At 41.6% G+C, this 26038-nt stretch overlaps 1 protein-coding gene across 1 annotated transcript in view; it reads left to right on the top strand.

The window, feature by feature from the left end:
• Positions 1-26038, top strand: part of SNTG2 (syntrophin gamma 2) — a 625784-nt gene that overhangs the window by 578353 nt on the left and 21393 nt on the right. The window contains exons 15-16 of the mRNA XM_019492704.2: positions 1648-1740; positions 15984-16094. Of these exons, the coding sequence (XP_019348249.1) occupies positions 1648-1740; positions 15984-16094 (204 nt within the window). The remainder of the gene's footprint in view (positions 1-1647; positions 1741-15983; positions 16095-26038) is intronic.

Genomic DNA, 26038 nt, shown 5'->3' with positions numbered 1-26038 from the left:
ACATTAAATATCAAAGATTTAAAATATACTAATAGTTTGTTTTTCAACATCAAGAATTACTATTTTTTAAAACCTGAAAAAAATCCTGTTCAAGTTAATGGTTCCAGTCTTCACAGACCATTCACTTGTTACAACCACATTCTGTAGCATTTCAAAAATATTATCCAAATATGATGTTTTAAATACATCTCTAAATGTGGGAGGCCCATGCTGTTTATGAAAAATTAATGTCAGACCGAACGATTGCTTCCTTGGAAAACTTTCTATCAAAATTAGAGGCCATATTTAGCATTTTAGAAAGCACTTTGTAAACTGGAGTACAGAAAAAATGGAGAAGAGGCCTGCTCTTTACATGCACTAAATTTAGTGGTATTTTTGCTCTTTACTTCAATGTAAAACCCATCAAGTTATTTTTAATTTTGTAGGCAGTAGCACCGCAGACTGCCTGTCTTTGCATTCTGAATCCAATTTACATACAATACTGATAGTCTAAAATGTATGCAGAGGTAAATTTAAATTTTAATAGACTTTTGTTGTAAAACATATTCATAACAGAAACTTCCTTTTTAACTTTAAAAAGGTCAAAGAATTAACATTCATATTTCATTGGCTGACAAGATAGCAGCCTGAGTTAATTAGTTCAGTATAACTATTTGAACTGCAGTAAAATTCTAACAAAGTTTTAAGAGCTTGCAAAGAAATCTTGCTGATTCCAAAGGCAATTTGCCAAGTTTAAAGTGGAATTATAAAGGTGGCAGATACTGATGTCCTAGACCAGGAATGCTCAACCCCCATCCTGTGACACCATGTCATCCAGAACCAAAGGGCTCCCCACTGGTCTGGGAAGTTGGCTGTGGGGGAGCAGTGGCAACTGCTGCCAAGTTTCCAGACTCCCAGAGAGCCTCAGGCCCTGCACTAGATTGGATGACTGGATTGGGTAGGGGTGACATGAGGCCCTAGCACCCAATCCCAGTGTATGGGTTTGGGAAGGGGCAGTGTCAGGCCCCAGGGGCCCAGTCCCAGTGCGCAGGGCCCAGGAGGGGGCACCACAGTCCCCAGGACCCAATCCCAGTGTAAAGGGCTGGAAAGGGCAGCACCAGACTCCTGGGGCCCAATCCTGGCAGTCACAGGGCTCTATTCAACCCATAAACTCATCCTTCACTGCTCATCTGGTCTGTATAGTCAAAAAGTTGAGCACCACTGTCCTAAACAGTAACCACACTATTTAGACTAGATTATCTCAACAAAGCTCATTAGATACCAGGTAATAACCAACTCATATTTAATGCATCTAGACCCTTGTATTAGTTCTAAGTAGTCTGAAGAAGGTTTTACAATTATTATATTCATTTAAATGGTCCATGTCTGCATTTTGTAATGGACAGAAGCAAGTAGATTTCGGGTCATGTTCGAAAGATGCATTTTTGTTTGTCTTTGGCATAGTAGAGAGGAACCACCTGTAGTGAACAGGTCTAATATTCTGTGCAGTTATACTTTACTGACAAACTCTTTAAATGACTGATATAAACCTGTTCTAGTGTTACTGGCTTGGCACCTTGCACAAATAATAAATAAGATTTTAAGTATTACTGTTATTGGTAAATTGAAGAATTATAACCATTTTCTCAACATTAACACTTTTTCCAGTCTAAAACATATATGTGCAGTTGGCAAGGAGATTCCCTGTGCTTCACAGTTGACTTTGCTTTGGGATTCACCTGTTTTGACAGTAAAACAAAGGTAAGAGGGGAAAAGAAACAAAAACTATAATCTGCTCTATTTCACTGTTGCTGAATTTGTTCAAATTATTGTTTTTAGTGATGGTATTTTCCGTTTGCTTGATTCACACCATACTATAATCTGTTTTCTGTTGGTATCACAGAAAGACATCCTGGAAAAAGAAAAGCTTTTTTTGCCCAGGTGACCAAGATAGACACAATTCTTACAAACAAAAAAAGGAAGCTATTTGGATATTTACGCTGAGCTACAGCCTCTAAAATTTCATCCCAAAGACCTCGTTATAGAAGACTTGACCAATCTTGTGAAAATGAAATATTGTGTGATCCTGATTAAATGTAAAACTTTGTGTATAGGACCTTCTACTCTTCAACAATAGGACAGTTAAGGACTGGCTTGTGCCTCCCCTTAGGGGTTAGGAGAAAAGACAAAGAACAGGGCAGCATGTGAATAGCCTTTCCTTCTGCCTTCTGTAAAGTTCAGCAACATCTGGTCCTTGTGCTTTTCTGAATGCACAGATTTTGAGAGACAGCACACCTTTTAGTGCTAAATTTCCCAAACTCAGTGGAGGAGGAAAGGGCAGGGACTTACCTCTATTCATGACCACTGATAAAGAGGTGATAAGACCAAACTTTCACAAACATACATTACCTCACTCATTAAAAAACATGCATATCACATTGTAGGTAGGCATGTGGATGCCCAGGCTGTTCTACTCAGAGACTTTTAGTACCTGTAGGGGAATATGTGCTCCCATCTTATCTTCTTGCAGGCTGAGGACATAAGGAAGTAGAGCCAGCCAGACTCTCCTCAGTTCCTTCTCAGAGTCCTTGACTGAAATTTGAAGGTCCCCATGTTACCCTCACAATCTTTTGTGCACTTACAATACTGAAATACTTAGTATTCATACATATTTAGTGATCGAACACCCAAAAGATGGAGGTTCAAAACGTCTTATCAGAAAAGGACTTGTAAAAGAGAAATGTAGCATTTTGATATCATAGATTCACAGATGTTAGGGTCAGAAGGGACCTCAATAGATCATTGAGTCTGACCCCCAGCATAGGCAGGAAAGTGTGCTGGGTTCAGATGACCCCAGCTGTAATCTCCTCTTGAAGACCCCCAGGGTAGGGGAGAGCACCACCTCCCTTGAGAGGCCATTCCAGATTTTGCCCACTGTAACTGTAAATAAATTCTTCCTAATGTCCAGTCTAAATCTGCTCTCTGCTAGCTTATGGCCATTATTTCTTGTAACCCCCAGGGGCGCCTTGGTGAGTAGAGCCTCACCAATTCCCTTCTGCATTCCCATGATGAATTTATAGGCAGCCACAAGGTCGCCTCTCAACCTTCTTTTACAGAGGCTGAAGAGGTCCAGGTGCCCTAGTCTCTCCTCATAGGGCTTGGCTTGCAAGTCCTTAACCATATGAGTGGTCCTTCTCTGGACCCTATCCAGGTTATCCACATCCTTCTTGAAGTGTGTCACCCAAAACTGGACTCAGTATTCCAACTGCGGTCTGACCAGCGCCCGATAGAGGGGAAGTATCACCTCCTTGGTTCTGTCTGTCATGCATCTGCTGATGCACGATAAAGTGCAGTTAGGTTTGCTGATGACTTCGTCACAATGACGACTCATGTTCATCTTGAAGTCCACTAGGACTCCGAGATCCCTTTCTGCTTCTGTGCCTCCGAGCTGACCATTTCCTAGGCAGTAGGTGTGCTGGACATTTTTCCTCCCTAAGTGCAGCACTTTGCATTTCTCCTTGTTAAATCACATTCTGTTGTTTCCTGCCCACATGTCCAACCTGTCCAGGTCTGCCTGTAGTTGTTTCCTGCCCTCCGGTGTGTCCACTTCTCCCCACAGTTTTGTATCATCCACAAACTTGGACAGAGTACACTTCAATCCCTTGTCCAAGTCACTAATGAATCCTTCTAGAAGGATTCAGTACAGGATTTTGTATTAGCTTCTACTCATCCTTCAGTTTAGAACCTCTAAAAACATCTGTTTTAACCTTTGTGTCATCCTGAGGACTGTCTCAAGGACCATTTATTCATCTTAGTGGTGCGTGCCAGCCTCCACTGCTGAAAATTCTCTCTTCCTCCTCTTTAAAGGTAAAATCTGCTAGAGAACATTCTCACTAGTTTTCAGGTTCATTGAGGCTTACGGTGTCTTTAGGGTGTCACTCTATGATGATATAAAACTGGGTGTGTCCAGATGAGCATAGACGTGCAGGGGCATGCATTTGCCACAGCAAAAATAGCAGTGGCACAAATTTGTTCCATTGTTTTTTGCTACTGTGTACACACCCCTGCACATGTGTTTTGGTGCAGGGCAAAATGCCCCACTTCTGGGAAAATGTAATTTCCCCACTTCTCCCAGGTCCCAGCATGCTGGAGGACCCAGAGGACAAAAAGAGGAGGGAAGATGCTTTGACTGGCAGCCAGAGCATCTCCCAGAAGTACTGAACCTTTGTGCCTTCCAGTGCTTGTTCTCGGACCATGTGGCATGCTGCTTTTTGGTCGGCACTTTTTTTTGTTGGTTTTTTTGTCTTTTGCTACTGGGATTTCCCAATAGCAAATATTTTCCCTGCACTGCAAATTTGCAGCATGGAGCACTTTTTAACATGTCACATCTGTAGTTTGTGGCACTGCAAAGAGGTTTGCGGCACCACAAACCACACATGCCTGCACATCTGAATCTAGCCATTGTGACTATATATCTGGATCAAAGGAATTTTCCTCACTGGGTGCAGAGTACTCCAAAGACCATATAGGTACCTTCTGAGTTCTAGGCTCCCTGAGGCATGCTTTATTCCATCAGACACTGTCTACACCTTCTTCCAGGCCAAAATCCAATTGTCTATCAACATAAATGTAGTTTCAGCCCATGGGTCAAAGCATACATCTATCCTGGATCCCCTGATGAGGGTGTAAAAGCCAGAGCAGCAGCTGCCTGTACATATTTTATCTTCATCTCATGAGGCCATAATCTAAGGATCATTTTCCTCCACTCCGATGATTTAATGACTTTTCAAGAACTAATGTGGCCTTGTTTCTAGATATCTAAGAAAAAGTAATTCAAGAGTACACTCAAAAATTTTGTCAGGCAAATTCACAGACAAACTCCCACAAGAGATACATCGGCTGTAAGAACATCTCTGTGGCAGACACAGCCAACAAGATCTAATAACTTTGCTTCATACTAATCATCAGGGCTGTATGCATCAGGAATCTCTTGAGAGGCTCAAATGGCAATATGGGATAGTATCATTCAGAAGGCTGTCACCTTTTCATTGGAAAGCATTGTGCTCTCCCCCACTGACCCAGACAAGTCAGTACTATAGACAGTTTCTAGGGTGACATTAATCTCCTCTCCTATTTGGCTGTTTTATAAAAAGCAGAGTACTAGTTATACACGGTTTTCTCATTTTATCCCCCCATATGGAAACCAGTTAATTTGCTTCTTTACTGCTTGGAGATCTGTCTATAGACCAGTGGATACTAAACACCCAGAGAGTGGTGGTGGATGGCTTATTTTCAACCTGGAGGGATGTGGGCCATGGAGTTCCCCAGGGCTCAGTCCTCAGGCCTGTGCTATTCAACTTCTTTATCAGTGACTTGGAAGTGGGTGTGGAAAACACGTTGTCCAAATTCACTGATGACACAAAGATGTGGGGAGAAGTGGGCACACTGGAGGGAAGGGACAGAATCCAACTAGATCTAGACAGATTACAGGGGTGGGCGGATGAGAATAGGATGGAATTCAACGCAGACAAGTGCAAGGTGCTGCATCTAGGGAGAAGGAACCAACAACTATAGGCTGGGGAACTCCCTTCTCAACAACACAGTGGCTGAAAGGGATCTTGGAGTCATTGTTGACTCCAGGATGGACATGAGCTGCTAATGCGAGGAAGAGGTCAGTAAGGCTAACCGCACATTGTCGTGCATCTACAGATGCATCACAAGCAGGTCCAGGGAGGTGATCCTTCCCCTCTATGCAGCGCTGGTCAGGCCTCAGTTGGAGTACTGCATCCAGTTCTGGGTGCTGCACTTCAAGAGGGATGTGGCTAGCATTGAGAGGGTCCAGAGGAGGCCTTTTGCATGGTCAGGGGGCAGCAGGCCAGGCCCTACACAGATAGACTAAAGGGCCTGAATCTATTCAGCCTCCACAAGAGAAGACTGAGAGGGTATCTGGTAGCTGTCTATAAATGCACCAGGTGGGACCAGCGGAAAATAGGTGAGGCTCTGTTCCCCTGGGTAACACCTGGGATAACAAGGAATAACGGGCATAAATTGATTGAGAGTAGGTTCAGGCTTGATATCAGGAGGAATTACTTTATGTTTAGGGCTGCTAGGCTCTGGAATGGGCTCCCAAGGGAGGTTGTGCTCTCCCCTCCCTTGGGAGGTCTTCAAGAGAAGGTTGGATAGATATCTGGCTGGGGTATTATGATCCCAGCACTTGTTCCTGCCCAGGGCAGTGGGTTGGACTTGATGATCTGTTCGGGTCCCTTCTAACCCTAGAAACTATATAACTATGAAACACTGTGGGAGTTGGCAAAACCATTCAGTTTCTAGTAAAGGCTTACCTACACTTCCTTTCCCAGTCACTATTCAGGCTTTGCTTCTCCATGAAATAGAATCGCAGCTTTCTTTTGGAGCTATACAGGAGGTTCTCATGCAGCATAATGGAAGGGTTTTCCACTCCTGTTGCTGCTCCATGCTCAAGAAAAGTAGTAGTCTGCAGCCTATCCCCTAAGATTGGATGCCTTTGTTAAGAAAAGAAAATTCCAAATGGTTTCCCTAGGCTCACAAGCACTATAAGGGTACATACAAGCATTACATTTAGATCAACCTAACCAGACCTTGACTAGGTCTATCTAAATGCCCACTTCTACAGACATTTATAGGGTTTTAACTGGCTAAACAATTCCATGCCTGAACTAAGTAAATCACCTCAGGAGATGCACTAATTTAGATCAAGAAAGGGTTAACCCAATCTAGCAAATGCCTGCACACATTCCCCGGCACAGTCCCAGGACTGGGAAAGCCCAGCCACTCACCCCAGCCTCAGGGCTATGTTATTTGTACCACCATGACCCTAACCAGGAAACTTGTTAGTCCCCCACCTCGCCTTTCAGGCAAACTCCTCCATAGACCAACCAATATCCTCTGAAGATTCCCCCCCACACACACACATCCATCTTAGCCCATCCCCCTACCCGGCTCCATGCACCACTCCTGGTCTAGGTTTAGGTCACTTAAAATAAACTGCCTAACCTAGATAAGATGGAGTAAACACTTGTTCACACCTAATGAAGAACTTGTTACCTCTCTCCACTATTACTGTTGTTCTTCATGATGTGCTGTGCAGTGTGCTTATATGTATTCCATTATATTCCATACTCTCCTTTTCCATTTTTTGGTATCCAGTGCCATATCAATCTGTCACATTGTCTGTAGGAACTGAGGAGAGTCAGGACAACTCCATTCCTTTATTCCTTGATGGCAGGTACAGTATGGGCAGGGCTTATGCATTGCACCTAAAGCTACTACTGGTAAAAGTCACAAGCTTGAGTACAAAGGGTAGGAATATGCTGACAACAGCAAAAGGAAAAAGGTGTGTGTGTGTGTGTGTGTGTGTGTGTGTGTGTGTGTGTGTGTGTGTGTGTGTGTGTGTGTGTGTAAAATATGCCACAAAACATTTCAAAGAGCATTTAAAGGACAGCTAAGTAGTCATTATTTATCAGGTACTTTTATGTTGTTCTTATTAATAGCAAGATAAGTTGTCTAGGGTAAAATGCTGTAACTATAAAGGTTTTAACTATAAAGTGGAATATCTGAAAAAAGTACAGCAGATATGTTAAAATATTGATAAGGAAATATTTGTTAATGGAATACTGACTGATCTATGGTATTTAACTCATAAAGTGGTTAAACATGTTTATAATCTTATTTTCATTTGTATTTTTTTATATATTGAGACTAAGAAACTAGAATGATTTTTTTTATTTTTTTCTGATTTTGCAAAGATCATAGTATGTACTGCAGAGATTTATTGCATCTCTAAGAAACTAAAGAAATTCTCAAATGTTGGTTCTAAAAAAAGATTATTATATATATATATATATATATATATATTGCTAGTTGCAGCTTCGGTTCTTATTGGAAAGAATTCACCTATCTCATCACCAGTCCACACTGAATTGAACTGCTTTCTTTTAGATTCTTGCTAATTGCTAACTAGATCTATTTCCATGCAACCCTGTGGGAGTGAATAAATCCATCACATTCTCAGTAGCAGCCAGCAGCAGGCACTCAAGTGGTTACTTTGTTGTTGTTATAACAGAGATCCTTTATAGCCCTTTTATGTTTGTTTGTGTGTCAGACAGTAAATATTTTAAACTTGAGTCATTAGCTCTATGACTGATCAGGCAAATAGCCCAGCTTCAGAAGTGGAAATATTGGAAATATTTCATTTGTATTAAAAAAACTAATTATGTATTTGAAGCTTGAATCTTTGAATTTGTGTAGTTTTCAAGGTATTTCTTATAGTAGGCAAAGCCAGAAGCACAAGGGAATAGTGAAAATACTGAGATTAATTATATAGCTCATAAATTTGCAAGTCTTCAAGGCTACCAATACAAAGAAGGAACCAGCTTCATAAGGAAAATGTTAATCTCTAATTTAGAAAAATTGTATATGGGTATAGGGATGTCAAGGTTAACTCTCCCTATAGACTTTTTAACATGTCATGTCAGAAAGTCTGGCACAGGGAAAGTTCTCCAATTGTTTTTATTTCCATTTATATTATCCTACTCTGGCAAAAATTATGATGCTATAATACTTACATAAGCTTTCACATTATCCTCCTGTTAAACTCCAAGTAGTGATGTGTTAGAGAAAAAATCAGATTATTTTAAAACTTGTATCTTTTTCTTTAATAAGAAAGTCCTGAGCATAATTCAGTTCATTGCACCTAAATTCTGTGGAAGGCCTCTAACATATATAACAGAGATGCATTAATGCATTGAATTCTCAGGGCAAGAAATATTAGCTGGCAACGTTATTTGAATACAAAATCATTAATAACTTCAAGCATATGTTAACAGGGGTTTGGGTTGTAGCCGTGTTGGTCTAAGGACATAGGCAGACAAGGTTCCTTGGGTGAATTTGATCTCTTTTATTAGACCAACCCAAATGGTTGGAGAATAGTTATTGAGCAAGTTTTCGGGTTCAAAAACCCTTCGTCAGGCTAAGGAAGCTTCAGCAGTTGGTGTGTGCTCTTCCTGGATGGAATGAAAAGTAAACTTCCATCCAGGAAGAGCACACACCAACTGCTAAAGCTTCCTTAGCCTGACGAAGGGTTTTTGAACCCGAAAACTTGCTCAATAACTATTCTCCAACCATTTGGGTTGGTCTAATAAAAGAGATCAAATTCACCCAAGGAAACTTGTCAAGCATATGTTAATGCTTTTAAAACACATAATGAAAATCCATAATTAATATATCATTTAAATTGCAGTTTATCAAATAAATACTGCCCCAGAAGACCATATGAGTTTGTGGTAGACTCTGTGGGTGCCTCTACATGAGATGCTTTACTCAAAATTAGAGCAAATTACTGTGCAGTAAGCATCACTGTCTCCACATGCAGATGTTTACTGCACAGTAATTTGCTCGTGATTGTGAAGCGGATGCTGGGAACAGGCTAGAAGCTTATTCCCAGCCCTGGCTCCATGATTGCGATAGCAGAGTGAAGGCCTGAGGTTCCCTGCATGGGGAGAGTTCTCCACCCAGCCTGGAGTTGGCTGGGGCCTCCCCCTGACCAGGACACTTCCCAGCCAGCCTCAGGCTGCTTGAGGAAGTCTGCACATGAAGCCTGTAGGTGGCTGTGGACTGTCCCATTTCAGGCAGTCCCAGGCAGCTCTGGGCTGCACATGCAGACTTCCCCATGCAGCTGCTGGCTGGGAACTGTCCCAGTCAGGGGCAGGTCCTAGCCCTGTGCCCAGACTGGTCACCCCTCCCCTGCAGCTCTTTCCAAGCCCTGCACCTTGATTGGTAGGTCCCAGCCAGCTGCCCCACTGGCAGATCAGGGCAGGGGACTGGGACCTGACCCTGCTGCGGCTCTTTCCAAAACCTCTGCCTCTGATTGGGGATTTGGGGCCAGGAGCTCCCTGCTGCCGATCAAGAGGACATTGTCCCTGCCTGGGCTTCATCGCTGGAGCACGCCCCAGCAGCAGACAGCTCCCAGGGGGCAGGGAGGAAGCTCCCAGCCCCCACCAGGAGAGAGCTGTCTGCTGACCCCATGCTGCCAGGGGGCAGGAGCAAATCTGCTCCTACATCCCTGTGTAGATGCCTGCCCAGTTTGGGTTTCCTCTAGACTAAACCCACCCCACAGCATTTGCACATGTAGACATGCCTAGTAAGTAGCATGCACAAAAAACAGCCATGAGAGGCTAAGGCTTTTACTGTGAGGAAGAACAGTAAGAGACAACAGGAGCACATGATGACAAGGATTTCCAAAACCCATACTCATGTAGCTGAGGAGCAATGAACAACGGTTTCACTTCCAGTCAGCCTCTTCTATTAGCCTCTTCTATTTCCCTATAAATAATGTGCTTGACTTTTCTGCCACCTACTTCTAGGAAACTTTATATTATGAAGACTTTATAAAACCTAGGATGGCTTTATATTAGAGCTTGGGAAATGCCAAAGAACCAATCTAGTTCACTTGTTCAGTGGTTAGATACTATAACTATGGGAGTGTCTACACGTCACCACATGATGACATTGCTACAGTGCCATGCTTTAGTACTTCTATTTGGAAGTACTAAAGCATGGTACAGTAACCACCCATTCTATACCATGAGTGCGGTGCATGGTTAGATTTTGCTGCTACGTTGCTGTAGTGGCACACTAAAACAGGGACAAACACTGCTACAGTGGTGTAGCTGCTGATGACATGTGGATCTTTAGTGTGCCATAGCATGCCATACAGTAATGTAGTAACATGCTGCATCACTGTACGGCAATGTTTAGACACCCAATAAGCACAAAAGCGCAAAAAATCCCTAGAAAGATAGGTAATTCTCAGGCTTACTGGTCTAAATTGCAACGGTTCTTCATCCTGCTGCATCTTTTTAAAAGAAACAGCACAAATGTAGGCACAAGAAATCCCCTCTACTTCTTGTTTTTATGAAAACAAAGATATAAGTGGAAGGCAGAACAACAGAGGGATAGGCTAAGGAACTGGATGCTTGTAGGAAAGTGGTTTTTTATGGTGTATTTATGCATCACAGAGATATAAGTGCAGTTTTTTGACTAAAATGATACAATTGCTTTATAACCTTGACAATGAACTGCTGGTATGCTTCATGGCAAATTTCAGAACTACTTATTATAGGTAAGGCCTTATTACTACTTGTTCATAATACAGAGAGGTATTTAAACACCCCATCATTCATCATAACATGTGGGAAGCAAAGCTTTGGTGGTTTCCTTATAATTTAGACAAAAAGTGGAGCTTCTCCTGGTGCCCCCACTCTTGGGCCGGCACTGTCAGGGGGGGTACCAGTGCTTCCACCTGCCCTGCCTAAGCAGGGAACGCTGGCTGTCAGGGGGTGCACCAGCACTCTTAGAGGGTGCACGTTCACCCCCTATGAGTCGCCACTGATTTCACCATTTATACAACTGCACGCGAAGCAATGCAGTGTGTGTCAGCTCATGTGTGGAGCAGACTCGATTAATCGAGTGTGCTTTGACCCACCAGATCTCCAGTGTGTCATGGGATGAAAAGGTATGTGTATAAATGCCCTTTGTTTTTTGCATGCCACTAATTCACATGGCTGTTTTAAAACTTTCTGAATTACTACTAATGCCTCTGCCAAACTTATTATTGTTAATATTTGTATTGCACTGGTGCCAAAGGTCCCAAATAAAGTGAGGCTTCATTGTTTGGGCCATCTCCAGCCTAATTTAAGCAGGGAGGTGGGGACTGAGAGCAAAATAAGTTTTACCACTTGCACTTATTACTGTGGCCTATGCTGAACTCCTTTTTAGGTGAGCAAGTATAACCTGTTTTATACTTATTTTGGCTAAGTGGCATTTTGCCTACCTTTTCTATCCTGCCCCCCATTTACACACAATTTACCTTGCCCTTCTGAACATGCTCAGAAAGACCTGCTTCAGCCACTTACAGTCTATTACTATCCTACTCTACCAAAGTAGATGTATAAACTCTGCATAAGTCCCCAAAATCTTAGTCAAATGAAAAAACATGATCAGTGACTATTTGGTACTAGAGGAAGAAGAAGAACAGGGGGATCCTGTCACTTTTTAACCCAATAGCAGTTAAAGCATTTGCCTAGGGAACTGTGGACCCAGGTTCTAGGTCTCCATCACCCAGAAGGATTTAAAACTACATATTTCATTGCCTGGACAGTGCACTAACCACCAGGCTATGATGAGGTATTGCTGAGAGCAATCTCCATGTGTTGTGTTAAAGCAAGTCCACTTATTATCTACTAATAAAAGATAGATGGGGCCAGGAAAAGAACAAGCCTAAGGGAATCTGACTTAATGAAATGGTTGCTGCCTTGGAAGGCAGCCTTGGATTCTGGCTCCTGCCCAAATCCCTAATGGGGAAGAAGCTACCCCATTACTGGTACATCATTTTATCCAACAACTGTTAAATGCATAGTCATGATTTTTTTTGTAACTGTGCTACTTGCCTACCTATAAGTGGAGTTTAATTTCAGCCATATGTTTTATTTCCAGACCTTTAAAATATTCCAAATGAACCCATGTAAAATAGTAGAACCCTAGCATCAGTTTTGCAGGAAATTTGGTAACAGTTAAAGAGTGAATATGCAGGTTTTAAGAACTATACAAAATTATTTATTCTAAAGAACAAAACCTTCCCTGCAAATCAGCAGTGAACATGTAGGAACATAGTATTTCGTTGCATTGTTCTGTTAGATATACCATTTTTGGAAGACTCATCAAATCTATGTCTCAACACACCAGATGGCGAATGTGTGTTCTGTTCACTACTGATCTAAACCTCACCACATAAAGAAAACCACGTAACTTAGACTGATTCTACCTTGGGCTTTTTAAATGTCTGTACCTAGCCTGAGAGAACGTTGCCTCCTGAAGTCCCTATCAATTCTCTGCCCACTATAGGGGATGTTATGTCTCTTCTAGGATCTTCCTCCATATCTTCTGCCTCCAGCAGAACTTCTGTGCCAACAGGAGATCTCTCAGTGTATGTACTTCCTCCAGTTTCCTTCATCTCCTCCCCACAATCCTTTTCCTTTACTTTGTGGGGTCTACCACTGAGGGAAACATTGACAACATTGATTTATTTATTTCCAAGACCTTACTGATTTGGTCTTTCCTCCCTATTAAATAACTCTCTTATAATAAATAACCCATCACTTCTCAACTGGATGTGATACTCAGTTAAGTCTTTCTGGCCTTCCAGGTGCACCCAGTTTGCTCATCTTCTTTAACATATATTTAGTTTATCTTTGTGAGCTCACTTACCTCAATACTTTAATAAAGTTGATACTTCATCTGTTATGTTAGGAGATCTGGTATACAGCTTCGGGCTGGCTCACCTGAACCCGTGGCTACAAAGGTAAAAGAGGTGCAACAAGGCTTTTCTAACCTTCTCTCAACATTTTTGGCAGAAAAGCAATAGCATTCATCCACTTTCATACACATCATTAAAATGTGAGTAGAAACCATCCAAAATGTTCTGGACCACCAGGTTTTCCTGCCCACCATGCTCCCTCCTTAAGTGAGGTATTGCATTTATTTATCATTCATCCAAATTGACACTTAGTCTTTCTCCAACTCTTTCATTTTTCTGCTGCTTCCTTCTCACCTCTTCCATTTAAGAAAAAGAACCATACCTTCATGTAACAATGCTGTGCAGTTCTTCATCAGGTTTAATTCTTCCATGCCCCTCTTCAGGAGAGTATGTTTCTTCAGTGCCCAAAACAATAGAATTTAATTAGATAAATATTACAATCAGATAAATGTTTATTAATCATCATCATCATCATCAAGGGATGCAAAAATCTTAGTGATCACATTTTAGGGTTGTTGGTTGTAGCCGTGTTGGTTTAAGGACATAAGTAGACAAGGCCCTTTGGGTAAATGTGGTATCTTTTATTAGACCAAGTAAGTTGTTGGAAAAATTGTCCTTTGCAAGCTTTTGGGCACAGGCATCCTGGTGAACTGTCTGCTCTCCTGGGTAGAATAGAAGCCAAAATGCAAAATGCAGATCTGTGAAAATGCAAATGCATGGCAGTGAGGATCAGAGGGGTGTGGAAAACAATAGGTTTGAGAGAGGAAGGAGGTGGGTGGGGGAATGTTTAACTGGTGATAGAAGGATGTAGCTGGTAAAATGCAGACAAGTTACCTGGGGTTATCAGATGGCAGACAGGTTATAATGTGCATAAATCCAATGTTTATATTTAGTCCATGATTTTTTCTTTTTTATCCAGTAGATTTATGAAGTGAAGTTCATAGAATTATCTATGAAAGGTGTTTTGTGAATTCCCCTTGAGGATTAGAACCGAGAGACTGGACTGAGAGTGGCTGTCTTGTGAGAAGTGTGTGCCCACAGGTAATTGGGTAGATTTGATAGATCTTTGGTGTGCATTCATTCTGGAATGCAGTTGTTGTTTGGTTTCTTCTACATATTTTCCATCCAGGAATTCAGTGCACTGGGTGAGATATATTACATTTCTGGAGGTGCAAGTGTAAGATCCAGGAATGGTGATGGCTCTGTTGTAGGGTGTAGTTATTGTGGGGGTGGTGGAGATTTGGGTGCACACTTCTCACACTTCTCAGAGAAACTTGTCTGCAGTGATCATATGTTTAATTTGTAATTTGAGAGAGGAAAGGATCTTGCTTTCCTCTAAAACAATCAGTGATCTAAATAGAAAATAAGCCAATATCTCCCTTGTTGATCTTAGTCTTATTTGCATCCCTTGATTTGCATACAGTAGTTCAAAACTTCCCCAGTACATTCATCTTTTCAGTAAGTTAACATATTCTAAAGTCAACTACAAAGGGCTTGATGTTTCTTCTCTCTAGAAATTGATTTGATTCACATAACAATCATTCCAGTCAACACTCAATCAGTATTATCTACAAAACAATATCCAAAGTGAGACTGACTGCCATCTTTCTAAATGGGATTTTCTTTATTTTAAGATCCCAGACTTAAAAAGAAAACAAAAAACAAGATACAAACAAACCATTGTGAATTATTCTTCTGCCATTTTTCATTTTGAAGTATCTTTCAAAGTTTTCAGCAGTGAATGATTCATTTTTCCTCTAAAGTGCTCAGGGATTCTGCTTGACCTCTGTTTGTGTTGTTGGAATTTCTGTGAATATCACTGAAGATTAACAAAACATCAGAAGAAAAGCTGGACTCTGTAAGAGTCATATTTTTTGTGCCTAACCTGAAAAGCAATGAACAGAAAATTAAAGTACTTTTAAAATAATTTCCCAAGATTAGTTTTAAACATCTTTCTTCATCATTGTAAAAATTATCCCAATCAAACTTGTGGTGCATTTGGTAGCACAGCACCAGGCATAGCCATAAGAGAGAGGTTGGCACAGGCCTTGGGATTCTTAGTTTTGGTCTTATAAATAACTGTATAATGCACTGCTTTGAATACTTTAACTGCAATTTGTTAGTATTTTATAATATTGTTTATAATAAATTTTAATTATATAGCACATTTCATCTGAGGATTACATACCACTTTACAAGCATGAACGAATTAAGCTCTACAACATCTGCATGAGGTAGGGCAGTATTATTACCCTCATCAGATAGATGAGCCAACCGGGGTATGAAATATTACAATCTGATTTGAAATTTTGGCTCTATTGAAATCCATAGCAACATTTCCATTGACTTCAGTACAGTCAGGATTTTATCCTGATCCCTCTATACCGTATATGGGTAGCCAGATGACAAATGTATAATGTTAGAATGTTTGCAGATGATTGCTTAACATTGATAAGAAAAGTAATACAACTCTACCTTTTTGCTTTTATTTCCAGAGCTGTTAATCCTGATTATTTATGCAGTCATTGTATTGCCCAAAATATATTAATCATTTTGTTTAATTTCTTTATGTATGATATACTCAATAACTATAGTTTTGAATATGAGAGGGTAACATTAATAAGTCCAATTAATAGTTTTTTTTTCCTTACAGAATGTACTTTGGAGGTTTAAATTCTCTCAGCTCAAGGGCTCTTCAGATGATGGAAAAACAAGAGTAAAGCTACTTTTTCAGAATCTAGACACCAAACAAATTGAGACAAAGGTAGGCAGCATTTTTTCTCCACTCCATTTAGAAACAAAATAGAATGAACTATATATATCCAAGTTTCCATTGAATGCTATGTGTATTCACAGTGAACAGCTAAATTTTGTATTATCTTTTCCATATTTTCTAGAAGTTGTTCAATAAATAAAGGTTCTGATGTATCTAAAAATGTATTATGCTATATAAATGATTGGCTTAATGAATTATATTACTATACATTTTGAAACTTTCATTCAAAATGATAATTTCTCTGAAGTTAAGTGCAATTATCCTAGAACTGACATAAATTTAACATTGATTTAAAATGTAAAATGAAATCTTAAATCAATGTTAAATTTATGTACATTTATTTTAAATATTTACATTGTAAAGAGACATTTTAATAGTAAAATATTTGCTAGCTGCCATATAGTAAAATTAGAATGTCACACACAAAAATGGATTTTATTATTTATTGATAAAAACAAATTATTATTTATTATTAGTACCTACATAAGGGAGAATTCTTGTGAGGGACCAAGAACCCTCAACTTCCCTTGAACCTATTAGTTTCAATGTGAGTTAAAGAGCAGTGAGCGCTATGAAGGCTCAGGCATTAAATAGTGCTAATGTACAATTTGATTATATGCCAATTATTGGATGATGCCAAATTGTAGGTGAAACAGTTCAGAGTTTTATGTATTTTTTTACCAACATAATTTAGACAAAGATCTAAGCCTTATAATTCAGATTCAAAGTTAAGTTAGATTCCAACCCCACCACCAACCCAATTTCATCAGCATTTGGATTCAGAAGTCTAGTTTGAGAAGTGCTTATTTGTGGGTAGACTAATTAGGTGCAGAGTAAAGTGTCACCATCTACACATGCAATGTTATAAAGCCTTGGTAAACTAATTAACACCACAGTAAGATAGTACTGTCAGGCGCAATACTATCATATGCTGGGGTAATTTACTACAATTAAATGCACATACAGATACTGACCATGGGCATAAATTGCACCTGGTCAACACAAACAGCCAGAGGCCAGACTCCTGCCTGCAATTGTGTTGGTGCACATAGTTCCATACTTTCAGCATCTTTGTGCCCCAGCCACCCCCCATTCACCTTCTGCCACCACTCAGAGCCCAGGGCTGAGTGGCCCTGGCATAAACTTCTCTGCCTTGTCAAACTGCTGCTGCCATGGCTGCACCTATAGATGCTACACCTGAGAATAGTTTACTTTAGCTCAAACTGCTTCTGAGCGTATTGCTTCAAATTAATTGCATGTGTAGATGCAACCAGAGTGACTGCAATATTTAATTCCTGATCAGGGGACTTAAACCCATTAGAGTTTGAAAGTATTCAGAGTTCCTACATAGGCACTGCATAAGAAAATGAAACATTGAGACTGAAATTTCTGGCAGAGCAGAGGAAATTGAGGAATAACATAAGTGAGATAAGAAGAAAATGATAAGAACTTGCTTGTGATATGGTGAAAAGGAAGTCCATGGAGAGATTCAGGTAGGACGGTTAGATCTTTGGGCAAAGATTGGTGAAAATAATAAAGAATCCAAAGAATTTTAAACATTTTAAAATCCCTTCTTCTTTTATGTTCCTTAGATTTCATTGTCTATTCATTTGTGAATTTATAATTGCTTTGTTCTTTAGTAATTTTAAAACAAAACAGGGTAGACAAGACCTGAAGTTTCTAATATTAGAAGGTTGCAAAAAAATATTCTGGCATTCTTTATAAATAATAAAGAAATAAAATTAAAGTTATAACATTAAAGAAGTAAAATTAACTTATTTTTCTTTTGTTGTATATGTTTTCTAATTATTTCAGTATTTATTACCTATTGGCCTCCATTTGGCAAACATCATTCCTAGGGTTGGTGGAAAATAATGATTTTTCTCAAAGAAAAAAATGTTTTTTGACTAAACACTTGTTTTAGTCAAATAAATAGAGCTTTCTCTCTTCAGAAGTTTTTTATATTTTGTCAGAAATGATAAACCATTACACACCTAAGTATTACCTAAGCTCTGTTGCAATTCATGCGGGTATTTGGAAGCCTGTAAACTCCATTAAGTCCCTGGAGAGGTCCTGTTACAGATGTTCAGAAGGTGACTATCTCACACTTTAATATAAAAAATGGTGGTAATAGTGATGCTGCCAATCACTTTTGTTCAATAACTTCATGTCTGCAGCACAAACACAGGAACTTGGAGACTAAGATCCCAGGCCCTCATCACCCAGAAGGCGGGCATGACACATACCTCCCACTACCAAGGCAATTATCAGGCTCCTGCTGCAGAAGCTGGGCTAGTGCACAGCCAGGAATGGAAGAATTATGGGGCACATCCATACACGCAAGCATGTGCACTCACAGCAGCTCATATAGAAGCAGTGCAAATTTGAGCTGGGGTTTTTTGCCTCCGCGCACTTGCCTGGATATGCACTTTGTTGTGAAACAAATTGTGCCACTTCGGGCAAAATAATCCTGCCTGGCTCATCCCAGATTTGTAGCCAGGGGGAGCTAGAGCCTGGGGCCAGCACCTGTCCTGGCCCCAGCAGTATAAAAATCTGCCCTGGCCAGTTACTCAGGGCTACTTGCCCTAAACCCTCCTCTGGAACCCTCAGCTGGAGCTGGCAATGGCAGTGGCACCCCAGTTGCAACAGGGTTTGATTCTGACTGGTGTCACCCAGATTGGAGACCTCCTGGACTATGATAGGCAGGAGTAGATGGACCCTGCTGCACTGGCCCAGCCCATGGGTCTACCCACAGCACATGCAACCTGCCATCCTGCCATCCTGTCCAGGAGGTGAAATGTGCCCTACCGCCTGACTCCCTTGCCTTTGTTGACCATGTCCTGCACAGTGGCGGTCCCCACCCCACTGGAGTTTGTTCTGGGGCTGGGGCCAGCGCCTCACCCGGCCTCATGGCACTCCTCTCTTCACCACCTGAGCCAGCTGGAGGACACCAAACTGGTCCGCTTTTCTACCATCCATCACCACCATCCATCTACATGCTCATGTGCCCCACGATCCATCATGCCACTCTCACATCCTGCCCAGACACCAAGTGGTGGGACCTGCTCGGCAAGGGTGTGCCTGCTGCACCCCAATGGCTGAGTCTGTACTCCACCCTCATCCCATGAGCCACTGGGGACCTCAGCTGGCAGCTCCTTCAGGGAGCCATTGCCACAGGTGTGTATGTGGCAAGCTTCACGGACACCCCCGTCTCCTGCCTTTTCTGTGGGCAGAGGGAAACCCTGGCGCACATGACCCTCGAGTGTCCCAAGCTGCAGCCCTTCTACCTCCACCTCCAGGTTGAATTTCACTTCCCACCTTTTTGTTTTTGGTCACCCCATCTGCAGCCCCAACAAGTCCCGGGACCTCCTGGTCAACCCCCTCCTGGCCCTGGCCAAGTGGGCCCTGTACTTGACCAGGAAGGAGGCTCTGACCAGGAAGGTGCCCTGAGACTGTGGGGCTGCTTTCCTCTCACTTGTCCATGCACGTTTCTGGGCAGAACACCAGTGGGTGGCATCCACTGGCTCCTTGGATGCCTTTGAGGACATGTGGGTGTAACCTGGAGGGCTTTGCTTGGTGTCCCCCTCTGAAGAACTTTTTTCATATTTTGAACCTTTGACCACCCCCGCAATGTCACTCCTACCTTTTCTTCCTTAGTTGTCCAACCAACAAAAAAATTCAGCCTCCAGATCACTCCCACTCCTGCCCCCGCATTGCTTCCCTGCCTGCTCCCCCACCCAGCTCCAACAAACAGGGACGGGGGCTGGGGCTGGGTGGGCCCCCCTCACATGGTCCCCTCCCTACTTCCTTCAGCCTCCCAACCCCCTACTTACCTGACGTGAAGCCGGGTCCAGGTCCCTGCAGCCTGCACTGCTGCCTGCCCTTCATGGGCAAGGAGGGTCCTTCAGCACTGGGGCAAGGGCCAGCCATAGAGACACTCTGGCTGGCTACCAGAGCATCTCTGTGGAGGACCATGCATCTGATTGTTTCAGGATGCTCTCACTTTTTTCTCCCAGGGTATTTTTTGACCCCTGGATATCCAGGGGTCTAATTTTGCTCCCATGCTGCAAATTTACAGTGCAGGGAACATTTTTTTGTTCCTGCATGTGCCTCTTGCAGCATCTCAAAAGGGTTTGAGATGCTCCAAGAGGCACATGCACGCTCATCTGGACATGCCCATGGAGTCAAAAGGATATAAGAAGTCTGCCTTAATGCTTATAGCACTCTTTTGCAAGGAAGAAGACCTAGATTCTGGTCCTTACTCCTAGAGTTCCTTACATACTTTACATTAGTGAGTGATTGACTGAAAAACAGAAATAACCTTGGGAATGGAAACCAGAATCCAGCTTTCCCCACTCCAATTGGAATGTAATTTCTAAGCCTCAGAGAGCCTTAGCAAGAAGGAACATGTTCATGCTCCTTCTTGCTTTCTCTGTTACAGTGCTTGGTGCCTTATTATGAATCACTACTTATAGGTGTTTTAAATGTACATGTTGACTATAGAAGACAAGGTAGAGGTGTACCTTATAGAGTAACTGAATCAGAGATGCATAAGCTTTCATGAGCCACGAGCTGTGGAGATTTTTTTTCAACCAGCTTTATTTATCTTATAACTTGGTGCTCTGCAAAGTACTCAGTACCATCTGGCTAAATACTCATCATTAGTAAACCACTCATCCTTTACTGATGGTTTATCAGAATGGATCCTGTGTTTAAATATTGGGTACATAGTTAAGTAGGAAAGGCAATAGATATGAGTTCAGGAAATTTGCTGAGTGATGACAGGTAAGTCAACTGATAATTAACTTTCTCCATGTTTTAACTTCCAAACAGCTCTCATAAAGATGTCTCATTTTATGAGCACCTTTGTAATGGTTGTAGAAGACCTTGAAATCATCAGATGGAAGGTGCTTTATAAGTACAAAATGTGTGCATTTATATATGTGTGTATACAGTATAGATGTTGACAGAATAGAATGAAAGTCCATTGTGTCATATGAAGGATAGTGTGTTACTAAATTGTGAATCTTTGTAGGCTCCAGAATTATGGTTGTTTACATCAGAAAATACCAATGAAAATCCAACATGTATTTTTTGTATAATACATGACTGAGTTTACAGTAGCAAAAGAAGAAAACAGATTTTAAAGGAATAGATGGTGCTCTAAAGAAAGTAAAGCCAACAATGAAAACCCAAAATATCATCATATAATGAAAGTTTAATTTATCTTGAGTAAATGATCTAGTACACATCAGATGAATCTTTGAACACAAGTTCCAATGTTCATTTATCAGCAAACAGCATAGTTAATGTTACATAACAGTTTCTCTGATTACCCCTAATTTCATATGCTTTTATCTTTCTCAACAATTTGTACTTAAAAGTGAAATATTCCATTTTTGCTGGAGGTCAACGTAATGTTTTTTTTTTGGGGGGGGGGGGGGTGTTCCTGTAAAATTAGAGGCTCCTCCCTGTTTTTAAAGTGTATTTGAATTCTAGACACAGATAAATGCACTATTTCACATTTTAAAATATTTTTATATTTTTAAACTAATAACTTAAAAAAAGTTTAAAAATTGGCATGTAAATAGCACTCATTAATTGGCATGTCTGTAACTACTCCTGAAGGCAAAATACTTGTATTAAATCATAAAACTGAAGGTTGAATGTTAATGAAATTATGAACAATGGAAAATTACTTTTCTTGTACATGCAGTAGAGAATAATGTAAGTTGAGATTTTTTTTTTTTTAATTTGGATAGAGAATCACATGTGCATGCATTAGTTAGGGGAGGGGCACTTACATTATATGCTTTTAGTACTCAGCTATTTTAGTGACATAATCAGCGCCTACGTCCAAGACATGTAGAACTATCATAATGTTGCAAAAGTTTCACACAGTGATAATGGTTTCCGTTGCTTAAGTCTCTACTATTAGTCTACCCTTTATAAAATTCAAAATGAGTTCCAAATAGTAAGTGACATAATAGATAAGTGGCTGCATACACACATTCAAATCATCCAAGACAATTTTCTTAGGTTTGTTTTCCTGAGAGAAAAACTGACCTGTACAGTCAGTTCTGTGTACAGGTCTGTGCCCTGCACAGAAGAGTCCTCTGGCCTTTCCCCTCCCCCATGCCATGTTTGAGCCCACAGAGAAGGTGCTTGTATGCTTCTCTGCACTCAAGTGTTGCAGTGTGATTCGGGCAGGGAACAGCCAGGAGATGAACACGCCTAAGTGCTTCATCACTTGGCTTTTCCAGCCCAAAGCACTCAAAGGGCATGTTCAGCTCCTTGCTTGGCTGGGACTGACATGCTCGCCCTCCCCCCTGTGGGACAAGGCAGGAGGAAAAGCAGAGCACACTGGGATTGTAGAGGTCAGTTCTGAGTCTGCTTCCTGTACAGAAATTCTCTCTCCTGAGAGATGATCTGAGGAGCCATTTCATTCAAGTTGTTACCAAGTTATTTTTCTCCTCAAGCGGCCACTCTTACTCTGGGAGAGAAATTACAAACTTCTGTAAACTCATGGTTTCTCCACAGAGAGCAGGGACTCTCCCTGGAGAAACTGAATGTCTGTCTAAAGCCAATAAGAAAATGTTCTAAGGAATATGTAGTTACATTATTAAATCAAGAAAGTAAGCAAACCATGGATGACTCAGAAAAAGGCTGTAATGGCCATTGCCTTTTTTTTTTCATTTTTGTTTCCCCCCTTCCTCCTTCCCAACTCACAATTAAAATTAAGAAGGAATTGGAAAAATACAACAATTGGAAAGAAGGTTAAAAACATTTAGACAAGCTGGACATATTGGAGTCTGCACAGCTTGATGAAATTTATCCTAGAGCTCTTTGGAACTAGCTGAAGCATTAATGATTACCTTTTAAAATTCATGGCAAGCAGGAGAGTTCTCAAAGGACTATAGACTTCTAAACATAATACCTGTCTTAGGAAGAAGAAAATGAGTAATTGGGGAATTATTTACAAGTCAGTCTAAACTCAATACCCAGAAAGGTACTAAAACAAATTATTAAACAATCAATTTGTAAGCACCTAGAGTATAATAAGGTGATAAGAAACAGCGGATATGGATTTTTCAAGAACAAATCACATCAAACCAATCTAATTTCTGTCTTTGACAGTGTAATTAGCCTAGAGAATGGGAGGGAAGCAGCAGATGCGATCTATCTTGACTAGATGCATTTAGTATAAGGTGGATGCATAACAGGTTGAAAACATACTCCAAACTTAGTCATCATTACTTTCTTGTCAAACTGAGAGGATATGTAAAATGGGGTCTTAAAAGCATGTATCCAAGGTCTGGTGCAAATTATTGGGCGCGTCTACATGAGATGCTTTACTGGTCAGTAGAGCTAATTACTGCGTCCGCGACTAACACGTGCAGACACTGTGCAGTAATAAGCTCTAATCATGAGTAAATTTGCTACCTGCAAATGCAAGTAACAAATTTACTTGAGATTACTTGCTGCACTGTAACACACACGTAGATACCCAACTGGAGCATATATGCTCCTGGTCAGCCAAGCAGCCGGGGATGGGAGATTGCTTCCTGCTCCTGAGAGCTGCCTGCTGCTGGGGTGGGCTTCACGAACAAAACCCAACATCCCCTGCCCTGACAGAATGGAGCTCCCATCCCCCCACTTCGCCATCATAATCAGGGAGTGTGGGGCAGGGAAATCCTTATCTCCTAGTGCCAGCTCTGCAGATATGGGGCCCAGGATGGGAGATCCTTATCTCTCAGCCTGAGCCTCATGGTCATAGGACCTGGGCTGGGAGATCCTTATTTGGGAGAAGAATCTCCTGGCTCTGGCCTCAAGATCACTGAGCTGCCACTGGGAGAATACATATCTCCCAGTCTATGCCCTGTGACCATGGGACTTGGGCTGGGAGAGGAGGATTTCCCAATGCTGGCCTCACGATCACAGAGCTGGCAGTCAGAGATAAGGATATGCCAGCCCAAGCCTAGCAAGCATGGACTTAATGCTGGGAGATAAGGATCACCCAGCCCAGGCTCCCCGACCATGGGGCACAGGCTGGGAGAGAAGAATCTCCCAGCCCAAGCTCCATGATCACAGAGTGGGGGCTAGGAGCTGCCAGGGCAGGGGGACATTGTCCCCACCTAGGCTCCAGTGGTGGAGCCCACCCTAGCAGTAGGCAGTTCCTGGGGGCAGTGAGCAATGTTCCAGTCCCCACCAGGAGACACCTGTTTCCTGGCCCCTGAGCTCACACCCAGGGGGAGCCTAGAGCTCCCCCTGGCGGCTCCAGGGGCCTGTTGCAGGGCCATGGGGAGCAGGAGCAGTATGCTGCTAGAAGCAGAAAATCTACTCTCATATCCCTGTATGTGTAGATACATGCCCAGGAGAGTTTACTCTAGAGTAAACTGCTCCCAGATTATTTGGATGTGTAGACAGACCCTGTATTCTTGTTTAAAACTTGGAAGTTGGGGAATAGAGTAGATTTTTATAAAATGTTCAGATGACACCAAACCAGAAAGAGGCTCAAGCAGTTTTTAGGACAGGATTAGGATTCAAAATTATCTTCAGAAATTGGACAAATGACTGAGATAAATAAGATTACATTTAGTCAAGGGAAAATTACTGTCCTTAAGAAAAAAGAAATGAGTGCTCCAAAAATGGGAAATAACTAGCTGTAAAGCTGTGCTGCAGAAAAGAATCTGAATATTATATGGAGTACAGAGAGAACTGGAGTCAGTGGTTATGTCTACATGAGACACTGAGTGTGCAGTAGCTCATTACTGCTGTGCAGTACCATCACATGGCATGAAGCATGATGTGATGCTACTGCACAGTAGTAACAAATTACTGCACAGTAGTAAGGAGCTACTGCACAGTCAGCATCACCAAGAAATCATTCACAGATGCTATTGCTCAGTAACTCTCATTACTGTGCAGTCATTTGGTACTTGTGTGTGCAAGTCCATACACAAGTACTAAACGATTGCACAATGTCTCATGTAGAGTCAGTCAGTGTATGCTATTGCAAAAAAGTTATATATTCTATGCTATATACAGAGTAGCATCATGTGTAAGACACACAAGGTAATTGGTCCATTTTCTTCAGCATCAGTAAAACCTTGGCTGGGGTATTGCATTCAGTTTTGGCCCCGGTACTTTACAAAAACTGTAGACAAATTGGAGAGAATCCTTGTGAGAGAAACAAGAATCAAAATAGGTTTAGATAATATGACCTATTCATGATGACATATTGAAAAAATTGGGCTTCAGTCTGGAAAAAAGAAGACTGTGGGAGGATATACAGATTATTTTCAATATATGAAATTATGACAGTAGTGATCAGTTGTTCCCCGTCTACTGGGAGCAGAACAAGTAATCCACTTATTATTTGTTGCAAGGGAAATTTTAACCATGTAAGAGGCAATGCTATCCCACTATAAGTATTGGAACATCTTAGCTGAGGAAGATGTGAAAGATTAAGTATCATTAGCCTATTCTTAAATCATTGGAAGTTTTAAGAATGTACTAGACAAATGTCTGTCAATGGTGGGGTAGTCATCTTGCCTGAGTATAGGTGGCTGGACCTTTTGAGTTCCCTCCCAGTTATGCATTTTTATGCTTTTAAACAATCCTCATTAGCAATTAGAGTTGTGTATTCCCTAGGAGTGCACCGATAGAGATTTTTGGGGCCGATACCAATAGCCAATTTTTAAGGAGGCATATTGGCCGATACAAATCCAATTTCTGATACCAGCCCGGCAGCTTGAAGAGCAGTGTACATCTGGTAAGTCTGTTGTGGTGGAAGGGGAGGGAAGGGTCATGAAGGGGCAGATCAAGGCCCTCCACAGTAAGGGAGGGAGTGGGGCTGGGACAGGGGCTGGGGCAAGAGCTGCCCAGCCGGGGCAGTATGGGTGCAGGACAGAGCCACAGATTGTCCGGAG

The sequence above is a fragment of the Alligator mississippiensis genome, chromosome 1, assembly GCF_030867095.1.
Source record: "Alligator mississippiensis isolate rAllMis1 chromosome 1, rAllMis1, whole genome shotgun sequence".
In the NCBI taxonomy this organism is placed as follows: domain Eukaryota; kingdom Metazoa; phylum Chordata; order Crocodylia; family Alligatoridae; genus Alligator; species Alligator mississippiensis.
Note: the sequence above shows the minus strand (reverse complement) of the source record. Positions and strands in the feature narration are given on the sequence as shown.